The following is an 18,606-nucleotide window of genomic DNA, read 5'->3' on the forward strand; positions in this document are numbered from 1 at the left end:
CATATCACCTGTACACCACCCTTCAAGAATACTTTCATCACTTTTAAGGGAATTAAGGTAAGCTCTCATAGTATATACACTGAGACATACACCTCACGGTATATGCATATATATCCTGTATGCTAATGATTGCGGAGAGGTTAATGCAAATTTATGTGATGTCTATGTCTGAATATGCGTCGCCAGTGTCAACAACCGGCTTGTACCGACTAGTACCGAACTTGCACACGAAAATCACTCACTACGAAAGCAAAAGACTTGGCAGACGATGCACCATCCCCCCAATGAAAAGCAGGGGTGTCACTAGCACGTTAAGAGACCATACAATAAGTGTCAGGGGCCCGAGACTGTTCAACTGCCTCCCAGCACACATAAGGGGGATTACCAACAGACCCCTGGCAGTCTTCAAGCTGGCACTGGACAAGCACCTAAAGTCAGTTCCTGATCAGCCGGGCTGTGGCTCGTACGTTGGTTTGCGTGCAGCCAGCAGCAACAGCCTGGTTGATCAGGCGCTGATCCACCAGGAGGCCTGGTCACAGACCGGGCCGCGGGGGCGTTGACCCCCGAAACTCTCTCCAGGTAAACTCCAGGTCAACAAGGAAGCCTCATAATGATTACGTAATTTTTATCTGTATTAGTTTTAGGGGAAGATATACTTGTCAGGTAGGCTAATGTAAACAAATTATTCAAGATAATTATGACTACAGCCGTACAAGTGTTATGAAGGCATTGCAGCTAATTTGAAATAATTGCATTAAGTTTTAAAAAGGCAAGAAAATATTTGGTAATTTGCTGTTTCACATTTTAGTGAATGTAAAAATTTGTGTAAATAAAGAAAAGAGGACTGTCATCTTGGTGAACGTAGGTAGTAGGCTGCTGGAGTGCAACCGTGCACATAGGTATAGCCTAGGCCTAGGTATACGTGTGAGACCTGAAGACCTGCTAAATATTTTGCACCGACAGGCTTACTGGTATTTTCTTTATCTCGTGAACACCTAAAATATGTAAATGTTACAAACTTTTAGTTACAAACAGTAAATGTATACAATAATCTTTATTTAGCATCTCTTAGTTTTGTAAAATTTCACTTCGGGGGAACCATTAACATTGCCACAATAAAATGTCACAGTAGTTGCATCTGTGTCCATTTACTTTACGATCTGTCGGCAATTCTACCATTATTAATAACCCGTTAACATATAACCCAGATTCGATCCCAAATGCTTCTCTGTTTGTAAGTTCTTTAGGCCTGTCTGTAGCTGGAAGTACAAACTGCTATAAGTTTGGTGTTTGGGCCTACCTGGAGCTGAGAGTAGTTGATACCGTAGAAGGTAAAGTCTTCGTCGTAGACTGGGTTGAGTGTCTTGCGTAGCACACGAGTCTTGACTTTGTGTTGTTTCTCTGGCAGCAGCTGCAACTTGACGTAGGGGTCGCTGGAGGTGAGGGCTGGGTCCTTAGCTGGCAGACCTGTGCACTTGACGATTGTCACCACTAGAGCGTTTTTATCGAAGTTATACCTGGTGCAGGAAGTGGAAGAGAGAGTGTACCAGCCTAAACTATATTATTATTTCCTACTACTAAACACACACACACAGGAGCTATGAATCGACCCCTGCAACCACAACTAGGCAAATACACATACACACACACACTCCGGTCTCCAACCATATGTAAGTACACACACACACACACACACACACACACACACACACACACACACACACACACACACACACACACACACACACACACACACACACACACATTGTCTCGCCAGATCTTAATTTAGATAGAATATTACATTTGACAGATGCGAGGTGTGGAAGGATCTCTTTCCCTTCCCTTCTCTCCTCTCCCCTACCTCCCTTCTTTCCTCTCTCCTCCCTCATTTCCATCTCTACTTTCGTCCCTCAGTTTTCTTACTCTCCCTAAGTCTATCTCCTTCACTCTTCCACTTTCTTTCCTCAGTCCTCTTCCGTTTCTGCTTCCCGCCATCAGTTCTCTTCTATTGCCCTCCATCAGTTCTCTTCTATTGCCCTCCATCAGTTCTTGTATTACCTCCCTCTATGTCTCCCTATATTTTCCTCAGTGCCTCCCTTTACCTCCCTCGATGCCTCCCTTCATCGTCCTCTAAGCCTCCCTTCATCTCCTTCTGTGCCTCCCTTCATTTCCCTTATTGCCTCCTTTCATCTCCCTAAGTGCCTCCTTTCATCTCCCTTAGTGCCTCCCTTCATCTCCCTCAGTACCTCCTTTCATCTTCCTTCATCTCCCTCAGTGCCTCCCTTCATCTCCCTTAGTTAAGCCTCTCTTCATCTCTTTCAGTGCCTCCCTTCATCTGAGTGCCTCCCTTCGTCTCCCTCAGTGCCTCCCTTCATCTCCCCAGTGCCTCTCTTCCTGCCTGGCGTGGTATTCACCTGAGCTTGAAGTGTAGTTTACCAAGACGTGTTGGTGTTGTTTCTTTGGTCAGGTTGCGTTGGTTGAGTTCCACTTCCTCCTTGGACGGTGTGCTAGGCTTGTCTTGTTCGTTCTCGTAGCTCACTTGTTCGCTATCTCCTCCATGACCAACATCACCCATACACTCTGAGAACGCCTGGCAAGCCACAAGCAAAGCGCTATCGATAACCTTATAGCATAATGTATGTGTGTGTGTGTGTTGGTGAAGCAGGATAATATTCGGACCAATCTGTGTTGGTCTGGCAATTACCATACATGCCCAGTGCAAATTTATTGCTGTAATAAAAGGTTTTAGCCTAAGTCTGTTTTGAGTTGTGTTAATCCCATAAGAGGTAATATAAGTATGCATTTCTTATAATTCAGTATTATATAGGTTATATGAAAATTTGGCTACTTAATTCATATTGTGATCAGAATCTTTAATCATCTTTGTGATATTTTGACATTCTTCTACTATTATTCTAGTACAGATGATGGATATATATATATATATATATATATATATATATATATATATATATATATATATATATATATATATATATATATATATATATATATATATATATGCAACAAGATCACAGTAAACAGGTGATTTCAGAATATGCAAAACAACCAGTGGTTGTTTTGCATATATATATATATATATATATATATATATATATATATATATATATATATATATATATATATATATATATATATATATATATATATATATACATATATATATATATATTATATATATATATATATATATATATATATATATATATATATATATATATATATATATATATATATATATATATATATATATTGGGGACGCATTTTTTTGCAGTTTTTACGGTTCGACTGGCTATTTGCATTGTGATTCATATATACTTCTAGCAAAACAATTATGAAATGAATAATAGCAAGTGTTTCCTTCTTTGATTCACCCTACCTTGGTGGGGAAACAGCTAGTGTGTGAGTGATGGTGAATGTGTTTACTTCTGTATGACCATATATTGAATGGATATGACACATGTGTCATAGAAAATAATTCACAGAGTTGGTGTATGTAAAGGAGTGTGTTACCTGGTGTGCAGGAGAGGAGTGGCGGGTAGTTGCTGCGGAGGCTGTGATGAGGCTACCCACGCAGCTTCCTGGGGGTAAGCCACCACCGGTGGGTGTCCGGGCTCCTGGGGGAGTCTTGCCTCCCCCTGGTGACTTTCCTGTTGGGGTAAACGAGGTCAGGGGAGACCACAGTTAATATTGACACTTCATACAATCTCTCTCTCTCTCTCTCTCTCTCTCTCTCTCTCTCTCTCTCTCTCTCTCTCTCTCTCTCTCTCTCTCTCTCTCTCTCTCTCTCTCTCTCTCTCTCTCTCTCTCTCTCTCTCTCTCTCTCTCTCTCTCTCTCAATACTATGAGCAACGTAAACTTCAGAGATTAACAAGGAACCTACTGATTATTACATTATATATTAATTATAATTACCAGTTAGAAACCCTAACAAAGGCTTCACCCTGGTTAGACCCAACTATCTTACAGGGCTCCAGAGCAATTAAAGTTTACAATATTTCCTCATCATCACCACCACGTACACTAATCACAAAAGCCAAGAGGAGTAAAATTGAGGTTAATTCTATTTGAATTCCTTGAAGTATGTGGAAGCGCTCTTGAAGAGTTCCAGTACTCTCTGCTGTTAAAGGGCGACTGCTCTAAACTCACCCAACTATTGACTTCTCTACACGTTTAAGCATCAAATTTTTATTGTCTGTTTTCATGCATTATATTTTATTTGTTTGTTCATTTGCTGATTAGTATATATATATATATATATATATATATATATATATATATATATATATATATATATATATATATATATATATATATATATATATATATATATATATATATATATATATATATATATATATATATATATATATATATATATATATATATATATGATAAAAATTTATATGATGTCTTTTGTTATATGACATAACTGGAGCCACAGGTCAGTTATAACAGGTAAAAGTTGTGAGGAGAGAAAATTTAATACTCTCTTGAAAAAATGAAGGCAGACTTTAATGGTGTATTTGTTAGTAATGAGCGATCTGATCCTCTGAGGCATCACCTGTATAGGATTAAGTACCTCGTGTCTCTTGAAAACCAAGAGCATCAAACTTATGCTTAATGATTTCAGTTGATTGTGTCGCAACAATTCTGTGAAATTGGAATGTTTCTGTAATAATGAATAAATATTTTTGTATGCAAGTATATGCGAAAATAAAAGGATTCTAATGAAGCAGGATAATATTCGGTGTTTTAATTTGTGTTTGCATCGTGAAGAACCTCCCACACTTCCTCGACCCCATCTACCCTAGCCCACCCTAACTCTCCATCACCCCTAACCCACCAAACCCTCTGTCCACCCACCTCGCCTAATACCTGCAGAAAATCCACTAGACATTAACCAGACAGTGGCAGCATGGTGTGGGCGGAGAGAAGAGGGCAGCCATGATAGTGTACGAATTTATATCACTTTGTGAGAGGTGTTGTAAGAACCTTGAGGGCATAACATGTCTGGAAGTGAGAGTATATGAACATACATGCACGAATAACTACAACGATCAGAACTCTTGTGTTCAACATAGGAGCACACAGGACCACCTCATGACACTGGAAGATGCCAAGTTAGTTATCCAAGGCAAACAAGCTATACTGTCATAAATGCTTAGGTGCCATGACAGTCACCAACAGCATCCCACAATACTCCAGTACCTGTAACATTTTTAAAATCTTGGTAAAGAGAATACTGCCCACCGTGAAGACTACTAACACCAGCTGTCTGCCCACCCTGAAGACTGCTGACACCAACTGTCTGCCCACCCTGAAGACTACTGACATCAGCTGTCTGCCCATCCAGAATATTGCTAACACTAGTTGACTGCTCACCATGAAGACTACTAACACCAGCCAGGAAGGCCACACCTACTCCCTCACTCTATACACCTCAACTTTCCACTTATCTGAAATGTTTCCTCAATACATGTCTTTATTCACACTGTCTCGTTATAACACTTTAGCTGCTACTGATTCTAGACTTCCAGGAGCTGTGTGCGCTTACCTATTTGTGGCTGCAGGGAAGCGGGTCTAGCCGCAGCTCTTGGCTCCGCCTCTTCGCTGCTCATGTGTTGTGTGTGTATACCTGGATACCTGAAGGTTACCTGGAGGTTATTCCGAGGATCAACGCCCCCGCGGCCCGGTCCCTGACCAGGACTCCCGATGGATCAGGGTCTGATCAACTAGGCTGTTACTGCTGGCCGCACGCAGTCCAACGTACGAGCCACAGCCCGGCTGATCCGGCACTGACTTTAGGTATCTGTCCAGCTCTCTCTTGAAGGCAGCCAGGGGCTTATTGGCAATTCCCCTAATGCTTGATGGGAGGCTGTTGAACAGTTTTGGGCCCCGGAAACTTATGGTGTTTTCCCTTAGTGTACCAATGGCGCCCCTACTTTTTATTGGGGGCATTTTGCATCGCCTGCCCAGTCTTTTACTTTCGTAGGGAGTGATTTCTGTGTGCAGATTTGGGACCATTCCTTCCAAGATTTTCCAAGTGTAGATTATGATATATCTCTCCTTCCTGCGTTCCAACGAGTACAAGTCAAGTGCTTCCAAGCGTTCCCAGTAGTTAAGGTGCTTGACAGAACTTATACGTGCAGTAAAGGATCTCTGTACACTCTCTAGATCTGCGATTTCACCTGCTTTGAATGGAGATGTTAATGTACAGCAGTATTCCAGCCTAGAGAGAACAAGTGATTTGAAAAGGATCATCATTGGCTTGGCATCTCGTTTTGAAAGTTCTCATTATCCATCCTATCATTTTCTTTGCACGTGCGATCGTGGCAGTTGTGATTCTTGAAAGTGAGATCCTCAGACATTGCTACTCCCAGGTCCCTTACATTATTTTTCCGCTCTATTGTGTGGCCGGAGTCAGTAGTATACTCTGTTCTAGTTATTATCTCCTCCAGTTTTCCATAACGGAGTAGTTGGAATTTGTCCTCATTGAACTTCATATTGTTTACCGTTGCCCACTGGAAAACTTTGTTTATATCTTCTTGGAGATTAACCGCGTCCTCAGCAGATGACAGCCTCATGCAGATCCTAGTATCATCCGCAAAGGATGATACGGTGCTGTGGTGTATATCTTTGTCTATGTCTGATATGAGGATAAGGAATAAGATGGGGGCGAGTACTGTGCCTTGTGGAACAGAGCTCTTCACTATGGCAGCCTCCGATTTAACTCTGTTGACCACTACTCTTTGTGTTCGATTTGTTAGGAAGTTGAAGATCCATCTTCCCACTTTCCCAGTTATTCCTTTAGCACGTATTTTATGGGCTATTACGCCATGATTGCATTTGTCAAATGCTTTTGCAAAGTCTGTGTATATTACATCTGCATTCTGATTTTCTTCCAGTGCATCCAAGGCCATGTCTAGTGATCCAGTAGTTGTGAGAGGCAGGAGCGACCTACCCTGAACCCATGTTGCCCTGGATTGTGCAGATTTTGGGAATCCAGGTGATTTGCAATCCTGCTTCTTAGCACTCTTTCAAAGATTTTTATGATGTGGGACGTCAGAGCTATTGGTCTATAGTTCTTAGCTAATGCTTTGCTGCCACCTTTATGGGGTGGGGCTATATCCGTTGTTTTAAGTGACTGTGGAATTTCACCCATGTCCACGCTCCTCCTCCATAGTGTACTTAGGGCATGCGAGAGGGGTTTCTTGCAGTTCTTAATGAAAACAGAGTTCCACGAGTCTGGGCCCGGGGCTGAGTGCATAGGCATGTTGTCAATGGCTTTTTCGAAATCTATCGGAGTTAGGGTAATGTCGGAAATCTGGCATACATTTATGGAGTTTTGAGGCTCATTCATGAAGAAATCATTTGGGTCGTCGATCCTCAGACCGATTAGTGGTTCACTAAACACAGAGTCGTACTGAGATTTCAATATTTCACTCATTTCCTTGTTGTCATCTGTGTAAGTCCCATCCTGTCTGAGTAAGGGCCCGATACTAGATGTGGTATTTGCCTTGTTTTTGACATATGAAAAGAAATATTTTGAATTTCTTTCAATTTCACTAATAGCTTTAAGCTCCTCCTGCCTCTCCTGGTTCCTGTAAGAGTCATTTAACTTAAGTTCGATAGTTTCCACTTCCCTGGTCAGCGCCTCCTTTCGTGTATCAGATATTCTAGCACTCCTGAGGAGCTCAGTGACTCTTCGTCGTCTTCTGTAGAGGGAGCGTCTTTCTCCAGTTTACTCCTGCTCTTCTTCTTTCTTACGGGAATATGCCTAGAACATGCTTCGGCTGCCAGGAAGTTGATCCTTTCAAGGCACTGGTTTGGATCCATGTCATTTAAGACATGGATCACAATTTGTATTTTCTCCCTCTTTGTCTCCTCATTAATTTAGCCTTTACCCCTACCTTTTACTAACGATATTGACGCCTAAAGAATAAAAAGGCACAATACCGTGACTGGAACAATATACAAATAACCCGCACATAAAGAGAATGAAACTTATGACGACGTTTCGGTCAGACTCGGACCATTAACTAGCCACACTAGTTTATGGTCAAGTCAGACCGAAATGTCGTCATAAGTTTTATTCTCCTGTGTGCTGGTTATTTGTGTATTGTTTTATTGATCCCTTTCTTTCCCTTCCACTCCTTGCATACAACCCTTATTTTCTCTCTCTAGTTTCCTTTATTTTATTTAATTGTGACTTATTTTCGCCTCTCTTATAGTATGACATGCATCCAAGAAAACGGTGCAAGAGCCAAACCAATACATACAGACAGCATATCATAAGTGTAACCAAAGAAAACTGAAACACAGTGAGGGCAAACCATAACATTAATATTGCTTACCTCCTGGGGGAGTCTTGGGCCCCGTGGGTGAGGGGGACTTCTTGAGATAGTGGCTCTGTGGCTGTGGATTCTTCACTGCTGTAGGTCTCCTGAGAGTGACGGTGCGATCTCCGAGCTTCTTGTGGGTACCTCTCCTTCTGTAGCAGGCCCAGGCCAGTGCACCCACTACCAGCACCAGCACTGCGGCTCCCACGCTCACACCCACCACTCCTGGCGTCGATACTGTAACAAACACACACACATACCAGAAACAACAGTTAATGTGGGGGGACCAAAGAGTTGCAGCCGCCTTCTGTTTACTCCAATCAAACCTAAGTGCATCCCATTCCCCAGGTGTTGTGTGCTGATTGCTTCCCATTCCCAAGAATGCTTCTCCAGTAATAATAATAGTAATACTAATAATAATTACGATCAGAAGGATGTACTAATTACAAGGAACAGTCTGGGAATGTGGAAGTAAGACAGGAAGAGGAGGAAGGGAGAAGGAACAGTCTAGGAATGAGGTGGTAAGGAAGGGAAAGGAGGTAGGGAGAGAGAACAGTCTAGGAATAAGAGTGCAAGGAAGAATTAGGGAAGGTAGCAAGGAAGGAATTATGGAAGGGGGACGGAGGATACCCACTTCACAAGGCTCCTGCAGAGTGATATTCTCCTTATGTAAAGTAGGTCAACCAGGCACTGTAACTATCCCAGTCTCTCTCTCTCATTGAAATTATTATTATTATTATTATTATTATTATTATTATTATTATTATTATATCCTAAATTGTTTGTATGTTTTATATACTTTCTAAATCTCCATACTTTCTGCCTATATATATATATATATATATATATATATATATATATATATATATATATATATATATATATATATATATATATATATATATATATATATATATATATAACTACAGAATATTATGAAAGTTCTGTTCTAATGTGAATCTGATTAAAACAGTTATTTGTTTGCTTGTTGTGGTGCAGTAAAGGGACTGCTGGTCAGTAATTAACAAAGAAAGCTGCTGTAATTACCAGCCACAACATACAGTGTACTATAATGAGAGGAAAAAAATGATAAAGAATAAGGTCAGTGGACCATCACTTTCTAGACACCTGCAGAAATCTGTTTACCTTCTCATATTTCATTAAGGAAGATTAATACCTCATTTTTTTCCAGTAACATAATAATCTCTCACTATCTCCATGTTTATCTTATTTGGGTGTCCTTCCTCTACCTGTGTGCAAGAGAGGGGAACTGCAATTTCGTCAGGTGTATAGTGTAAGAGGGCTCACTCCTGTCCAACTATGGTCCCAGTGGCGGCTCGTGTATAGGCACTGCAGCACTTCCCTATTTTCACTCGATATTATCGATAACATTCATTATAATGAGTTTTTTTTAATTCAATTAAAGAAAAAAGACTTACTATATTTAATGTTTTCGATAATATCCAGTGAAAATAGGGGAGTGCTGCAGTTCCGCAGTGCCTATACATGAGCCGCCACTGGGACTCCCATTAAAAAAAATAAAGTTCCTTTTCTCTGGGGTTGCCCTGCTCCTAGTCAGAAATAAAACTATCAAAAATGAGTACGAGGAAAATCCCCCACCCTATTCCAAAATAAACCAATGGAAAAAAAATAATTGGAGAAAATGCTCCTCCCCTGAGTCATTTAATGCTTCACCCTGTGGCTCTAAACGAACCAACAGGCTCCATACACAGCTTCGTCTGCACCAGTAAGAATAATGGCAAAGGCAGAAACCCTTCCTCTTGGGCTGTTGCGTGGTAATCATAATAATGCATGGGGACAAACCCCACCCCCTAGCTAACCATCAACCAATCATAGTAATGTGAGTGAGAAGCCCCACCCCTTGGCCTGCCATGAGCCAATCACAATAATTGGAGAGAGGAATGGCTCTGCCCACTTGCCTCTATGACCTGTAATAGTGCAGCCCATCCTCATGAATATATATGCAACAAGATCACACTAAACAGGTGATATCACCTCTGGACATGTTGAAGCTTGTGTATGTGTTCAACTAAGCACAACCCTTATGGGTTTAGCCCTTAGTTTTGATTGTAATAATAATAATGAACTAAGTACAGACTTCTTGATTTGCCGAAGCTTGTGAAGATTCTGTACTAAGTGTGAAGTGGATACTGGTCATTACCTGTTCTCAGCTACACCGGCAGAACTGTGCTGCTGGTGTCCACTCTGCCCTGTTTTAACCTACTATATGTCTCAGCAAGGATATAATAATGAAGAGAGGGGCAAGTAAATTCCCTGGCCACCGCTCCAGTCACTTACGGCTTCCTGGAAAACACGAAGAGAAAAAGGTGTAAATAATGATGTTTACATTTGTGTATTTTTTAAGTGATGCAAATTGTGCTTAGTTGGAATATTGATTGAAAGTGTAAATATAATTAATGAAGGGTAACATCTCTCTCTCTTCCCTACCATAACTTCCTGACAAATAGAACACGAAGATTAATAGTAAACAGAGTAAAGTCTGAGGCAGCTATGGTGAAAAACTCTGTTCCACACGGCACAGTACTCCCATTCTATTCCTCATCCTCCTATCTGACATAGACAGAGATGTAAACCATAGCTCTGTGTCTTCCTTTGTGGATGACACCCGGATTGCCATGCCAGTGACCTCCATCGAAGACACCACAAGACTCCAAGCGGACATCAACCAAATCTTCAAATGGGCCACTCAAAACAATATGAAGTTCAACGAAGAGAAATTTCAGCTACTCAGATATGGAAAATTTGAGGAAATTACCCCTCGAGGAAGGTTCCTTGATGTTGGTGAGGGTCTCTTGATTTAGGGAATTGGATCTGTGCTCCAGTTCCCCGAATTAAGCCTGAATGCCTTCCACATCCCCCCCCTAGGTGCTGTATAATCCTCCGGGTTTAGCGCTTCCCCTTGATTATAATAATAATAATAATTGAGGAAATTAAAATTATCAGGGTATACGGCAAATTCTAACCATACAATAGAGCAAACAAGTAATGTGAAGGACCTGGGAGTGATAATATCAGAGGATCTCGCCTCAAAGACCACAATAATGTATCTACCACATCTGCTAGGAAAATGATAGGATGGATAATGAGAACTTTCAAAACTAGGGACGCCAAGCCCATGATTCTCTTCAAATCGTTTGTACTCTCTAGGCTGGAATACTGCTGCACACTAACTGCCCCCTTCAAGGCAGGCGAAATTGCTGACCTGGAGAATGTACAAATAACTTTCATGGCACACGTAAGTATGATCAAGCACCTAAATTACTGGGAACAGTTGAAGGCCTTTGATTTGTATTCCATGGAATGCAGGCAAGATGAATGATATTATACACTTGGAAAATCCTAGAGGGATTAGTACCAAACTTGCACACGAAAATCACTCCCTATGAAAGCAAAAGACTCGGCAGGAGATGCAACATCCCCCCAATGAAAAGCAGGGGCACCACGAGTACACTGAGAGACAGCAGAATAAGTGTCAGGGTCCCAAGACTGTTCAACTGCCTCCCGGCATACATAAGGGGGATTACTAATAGACCCCTGACTGTCTTCAAGAAGGCACTGGACAGGCACCTAAAATCAGTACCTGACCAGCCGGACTGTGGTTCGTACGTCAGTTTGTGTGTGGCCAACAGTAACAGCCTGGTTGATCAGACCCTGATCCACCACGAGGCCTGGTCCCAGACCGGGCCGCGGGGGCGTTGACCCCGAAACCCTCCAGGTAAACTCCAGGTACCATAACTACCACTACAACTACCATCACAAGTAACACTGTCACCAGAACAATTACCATCACCAAAACTACCATCATCACCACAAAACAGCAACTACCATCACCACAACTACCATCATCACAACTACCACCATTACATGATTATTCCGTAAATTCCCTAAACTGCGCCACATTTTCTCTTAATATAAATTCCGTTTTCTGTTGTGTAAACAATGCACATTTAACATAGTTATCCTTGGATATTTAAAACTATTGTTTAATTTATATTCGGGTTTATTAGGAATGTAAATAAAATCTTTTTATTACGACCACAAGCTGGAAGAGTTAAAACACGGTGCATTTTTTTAATATCTTTTATTTTTGTTAGGAGGACGTTGAAATTTAATTTTATGTACAGTCTCTCCCTCTCTCTCTCACACACACACACACACACACACACACACACACACACACACACACACACACACACACACACACACACACACACACACACACACACACTGGACACCTGGTCCAGCAACTGGCTTCTCGAATTTAATCCCGCCAAATGCAAAGTCATGAAGATAGGGGAAGGGCACAGAAGACCGCAGACAGAGTATAGACTAGGTGACCAAAGACTGCAAACCTCGCTCAAGGAGAAAGATCTTGGGGTGAGTATAACACCGAGCACGTCTCCGGAAGCACACATCAACCAGATAACTGCTGCAGCATATGGGCGCCTGGCAAACCTGAGAACAGCGTTCCGATACCTTAGTAAGGAATCGTTCAAGACACTGTACACCGTGTACGTTAGACCCATACTGGAGTATGCAGCACCTGTTTGGAACCCGCACTTGATAAAGCACGTGAAGAAACTAGAGAAAGTGCAAAGGTTTGCGACAAGGTTAGTTGAGCTAAGGGGAATGTCCTATGAAGAAAGGTTAAGGGAAATCGGCCTGACGACACTGGAGGACAGGAGGGTCAGGGGAGACAAGATAACAACATATAAAATACTGCGCGGAATAGACAAGGTGGACAAAGACAGGATGTTCCAGGGAGGGGACACAGAAACAAGAGGTCACAATTGGAAGTTGAAGACACAGATGAGTCAGAGAGATATTAGGAAGTATTTTTTCAGTCATAGAGTTGTCAGACAGTGGAATAGCCTAGAAAGTGACGTAGTGGAGGCGGGAACCATACACAGTTTTAAGACGAGGTTTGATAAAGCTCATGGAGCGGGGAGAGAGAGGACCCAGTAGCAACCGGTGAAGAGGCGGGGCCAGGAGCTAAGACTCAACCCCTGCAACCACAAATAGGTGAGTACACACACACACACACACACACACACACACACACACACACACACACACACACACACACACACACACACACACACACACAAGGTTTTACAAGGTTACGTTAAGGTTCGTAACTATTTACAATCTTAAGAGCTGTTACCGACTCTCGCAGTACATGGAAAAATGGATAAATATTTTGATGTTTTCTTATGAATCTTCAGTTTATTCTCTTATGATTATCATTATCGTTATTATTATTTTTATTATTATTATTATTATTATTATTATTATTATTATTATTATTATTAGTAGTAGTAGTAGTAGTAGTAATAGTAGTAGTAGTAGTAGTAGTAATAGTGGTAGTAATAGTAGTAGTAGTAGTAATAGTAGTAGTAGTAGTAGTAGTAGTAATAGTAGTAGTAGTAGTAGTAGTAATAGTGGTAGTGGTATTATGATTATTATTAACAATAAAACGTAATAATATGCACCTGAATTGTTCATAGTTTGCCTGATAATACAACCCAAAACAACATACTTTTAATATCTAAAATAAAAATATGAGATGATACAGCCCTGGCCGCTCACCTGGTATACACTGAGAGGTGTATTTTTCTCAGCGTTAAAAACTTAATGGTTATAATTATAGCCATAATTTTTAAAGGGAGTGGACCGGAAAGCCAGTGGAAGGCCTCGGTCAGATGACCAAAAGCTCCAGCTGTGGGTCATCATATGACCAAGACCCACGTCAGGAAACACTTGTCCTGTTTCCTGACCAACATTACCTAACATTTTCTCAGCTTATATACACTGAGAGTTCACTTTAATCCATATTTTATGTATTGAAGTATTGTTGCCAGGTAGTGAAAAGCTTACATGTGGCTTTAAGTGCTTGGGGCTTGGTCATTCAACAGACTTGTGTGCATTAGATAAGAGTATTATTATAATCAAAACTAAGCGCTAAACCCACAAGGGTAGATAAGAGTAAGCCAAGTTACAATCACCTCATTACAACTTACCAAGTCATCAAGTTAGGTTAGTTAATGGGGTTTAAAACGTATCTACTACACGAAGATCATTAAAACCTTCTTCACTCCCTCCAACCTTTACTGAGATGGCACCAATAATATAACACAATACAATAACCAAATAAGTGTGGAATTAATGATGAGCATATAAAAACTAACATTAAAATAAATAATGTGGCGAAATATGTGAATTTATCATATAAATATATCAACTTTTCTCTTGAAAACGACAATGACAGTTTGGATTTGAAGAGAAATATAAACACTCGTCCAATATTTTCTTTCCGTTAGAAACTGTGGCTGTGAGGTGAAGCGACACTTACAAATCCAACAGAGCTTCTGTAATCACGAATTCGGAGGCAATGACACTAAACGAGACCCATCGTGCGAGCCCACCTCACCCTCGCCCTCTTTACCCTCCCGCGCTTTTTTTTTTCTATTTTTGGCTGGAAAACACCGACCGGGTCATATGTGAAGCAATATTCCATGTAATGTCACTTTTATTCTTATTGTTCTTTGTTTCTAACCCAATTTAAATAACAGTGTTTTGTGAAAAAAAATATTTGGAGCGGAAAAGTGAGACAGGAGACAGCTTATATATATATATATATATATATATATATATATATATATATATATATATATAGTGTGTGTGTGTGTGTGTGTATGGGGGGTTGGAAAGCGTAGTTTGATGAGTAGACAAAATCATAATTGGAATGAATCACAACTAGTGTCACTGTGACAAGTTTTGGATTATACATGTTTTGACCATCAGGTGAGGTCTGGCAATATATTATAACTACTAAGTGAACCTAACAATGACTATCACGCGTCATGATAATTATTGTGACTTGTTTGTTTCGCAGTTTCACTCTTATTTCAAATTTTAAATGATTATATATTATATACATGTTGTGGAATTTTATTTCCTCGGCTTGTTCTAGAACACTTTGGTACAACGTTTCGCTCTGTACAAAGCTTAATCAAGTTCATAAGAGCGAAACGGTGTGATATTATAAAGTTCTTCAAGGTGTGTGTTCTTCACTATTGTCTGCAGTGCCACATTCTGATCTAAAAACTGAGATGATAACATACTTACCTGCAAGTGTCAGACAATATTTACACAGATACAATGTGTACTGACCTAATTGTGGTTGCAGGGATCGAGACTCAGCTCCTGGTCCCACCTCTTCACTGAGTGTTACTAGGTTCTCTCCCTGCTCTATGAGCTTTATCATACTTCGTCTTAAAGCTATGTATGGTTCCTGCCTCCACTGCCTCACTTGCTAGGCTGTTCGTGTAGATGCTTGTGTACACAGTTCTTATAAATGACCCACATAATTAATTTTCAATTCAACTATCGCATGTAATAATAACAGTATTATTAACGCGCGTTGTCATTGCCTATATTAAATATTATGAATGAAGAGCGGTAATTGCTTCTTTCAGGGAGAGAAATAGTTCAATTATCAGGAATGTCTGACATTATTCAAACTCAGGCCATCAGAATATTCCATTATCGGAAACGAAGGAAATATTTCGTTTGCTTTCATTCAGGAGTTTGAGGAAGCAACGGTAAACGTTACAGTGTATTTGGAATTTGTAGTTTCTGATTAAACTTCACTAATATTCACAGCCTGAGACAGCTGAACGTTTTCTTCAGGTTGAAACCTAGCCACTACACGAGGGTCGGCCCACACTTCATCCAGACCAACGTTAAGAGTACTTTCAAGCCTAAGATGAGAAATTAAGTCAGTGTACTATAATTTGTGGTATTAAGTTTACTTGTGGTGTGAGATGTAACTACCAGTCAGTGTAAAGTGAAGCATGTGTGGGGAAATATTAGTGGCGTTACTGTTCGGTTACAGCTCTACCAGTCAGTGCAAAGACTCCGCTATACAGCGCTTGATACCACAGCTTGAGGCTCTGTATGTGTAGACTCCGCTATACAGCGCTTGATACCACAGCTTGAGGCTCTGTATGTGAAGACCGCTATACAGCGCTTGATACCACAGCTTGAGGCTCTGTATGTGTAGACTCCACTACACAGCACTTGATACCACAGCTTGAGGCTCTGTATGTGTAGACTCCGCTATACAGCGCTTGATACCACAGCTTGAGGCTCTGTATGTGTAGACTCCGCTATACAGCGCTTGATACCACAGCTTGAGGCTCTGTATGTGTAGACTCCACTACACAGCACTTGATACCAGAGCTTGAGGCTCTGTATGTGTAGACTCCACTACACAGCACTTGATACCACAGCTTGAGGCTCTGTGTAGACTCCGCTATACAGCGCTTGATACCACAGCTTGAGGCTCTGTATGTGTAGACTCCACTACACAGCGCTTGATACCACAGCTTGAGGCTCTGTATGTGTAGACTCCGCTATACAGCGCTTGATACCACAGCTTGAGGCTCTGTATGTGTAGACTCCACTACACAGCGCTTGATACCACAGCTTGAGGCTCTGTATGTGTAGACTCCACTACACAGCGCTTGATACCAGAGCTTGAGGCTCTGTATGTGTAGACTCCACTACACAGCACTTGATACCAGAGCTTGAGGCTCTGTAAATGTAGACTCCACTACACAGCGCTTGATACCAGAGCTTGAGGCTCTGTATATGTAGACTACTACACAGCACTTGACACCAGAGCTTGAGGCTCTGTATGTGTAGACTACTACACAGCACTTGATACCAGAGCTTGAGGCTCTGTATGTGTAGACTACTACACAACACTTGATACCAGAGCTTGAGGCTCTGTATATGTAGACTACTACACAGCACTTGATACCAGAGCTTGAGGCTCTGTATATGTAGACTACTACACAGCACTTGATACCAGAGCTTGAGGCTCTGTATGTGTAGACTCCATTACACAGCGCTTGATACCACAGCTTGAGGCTCTGTATGTGTAGACTCCACTACACAGCGCTTGATACCAGAGCTTGAGGCTCTGTATGTGTAGACTCCACTACACAGTGCTTGATACCAGAGCTTGAGGCTCTATATGTAGACTCCGCTACACAGTGCTTGATACCAGAGCTTGAGGCTCTGTATGTGTAGACTCCACTACACAGTGCTTGATACCAGAGCTTGAGGCTCTGTATGTGTAGACTCCACTACACAGTGCTTGATACCAGAGCTTGAGGCTCTGTATGTGTAGACTCCACTACACAGTGCTTGATACCAGAGCTTGAGGCTCTGTATATGTAGACTCCACTACACAGTGCTTGATACCAGAGCTTGAGGCTCTGTATATGTAGACTCCACTACACAGTGCTTGATACCAGAGCTTGAGGCTCTGTATGTGTAGACTCCACTACACAGTGCTTGATACCAGAGCTTGAGGCTCTATATGTAGACTCCGCTACACAGTGCTTGATACCAGAGCTTGAGGCTCTGTATGTGTAGACTCCACTACACAGTGCTTGATACCAGAGCTTGAGGCTCTGTATGTGTAGACTCCACTACACAGTGCTTGATACCAGAGCTTGAGGCTCTGTATATGTAGACTCCACTACACAGTGCTTGATACCAGAGCTTGAGGCTCTGTATATGTAGACTCCACTACACAGCGCTTGATACCAGAGCTTGAGGCTCTGTATATGTAGACTCCACTACACAGTGCTTGATACCAGAGCTTGAGGCTCTGTATATGTAGACTCCACTACACAGCGCTTGATACCAGAGCTTGAGGCTCTGTATATGTAGACTCCACTCCGCAGTGCTTGATACCAGAGGTTAATGATAATGAAATATCAGTTCACTTTTGTTATGTTAAATATTAGTTTACAGTATTAATAACTTTCCATTAGGTAAACTACTATGTTCTCAGCTGTTGTTCAAGTTTTCCCTTATTAAGCCACAATTATTTAAAGAACACAAAGGTACAATACCGTGACAGGAACAATACACAAATAACCTGCAGAGAGTAGAGAGAAAAAAAGCTTATGACGACGTTTCGGTCCCTCTTGACAGCTTGATAGTCATCTGAGGACAAAAACATCGTTTAGTTTCCTCCCAAACTCTTATTAATAAGTCATATCTTTATACAATCTGCTTATGCGCCTCGGTTTCCTTATAGCAAAAAATTATGAACACTTAAAATGAACATCAAATTCGACATTGTATTAAAAATAGCTTAAAATATTCATTAAATTTTACA

General features: G+C 41.2%; 1 protein-coding gene across 2 annotated transcripts in view; it reads right to left on the minus strand.

Annotated features, from left to right (window-relative positions):
• LOC128697843 (synaptotagmin-4) overlaps positions 1-18,606 on the minus strand; it is a 93,196-nt gene that overhangs the window by 9,180 nt on the left and 65,410 nt on the right. For both annotated transcript variants that reach the window (XM_053789788.2, XM_053789787.2), the window contains exons 2-5: positions 8,379-8,600; positions 3,535-3,671; positions 2,415-2,590; positions 1,301-1,517 (exon numbers count right to left, since the gene is read on the minus strand). In XM_053789788.2, the coding sequence (XP_053645763.2) occupies positions 1,301-1,517; positions 2,415-2,590; positions 3,535-3,671; positions 8,379-8,600 (752 nt within the window). The remainder of the gene's footprint in view (positions 1-1,300; positions 1,518-2,414; positions 2,591-3,534; positions 3,672-8,378; positions 8,601-18,606) is intronic.

This window comes from Cherax quadricarinatus, chromosome 68, assembly GCF_038502225.1.
Source record: "Cherax quadricarinatus isolate ZL_2023a chromosome 68, ASM3850222v1, whole genome shotgun sequence".
Classification (NCBI taxonomy): domain Eukaryota; kingdom Metazoa; phylum Arthropoda; class Malacostraca; order Decapoda; family Parastacidae; genus Cherax; species Cherax quadricarinatus.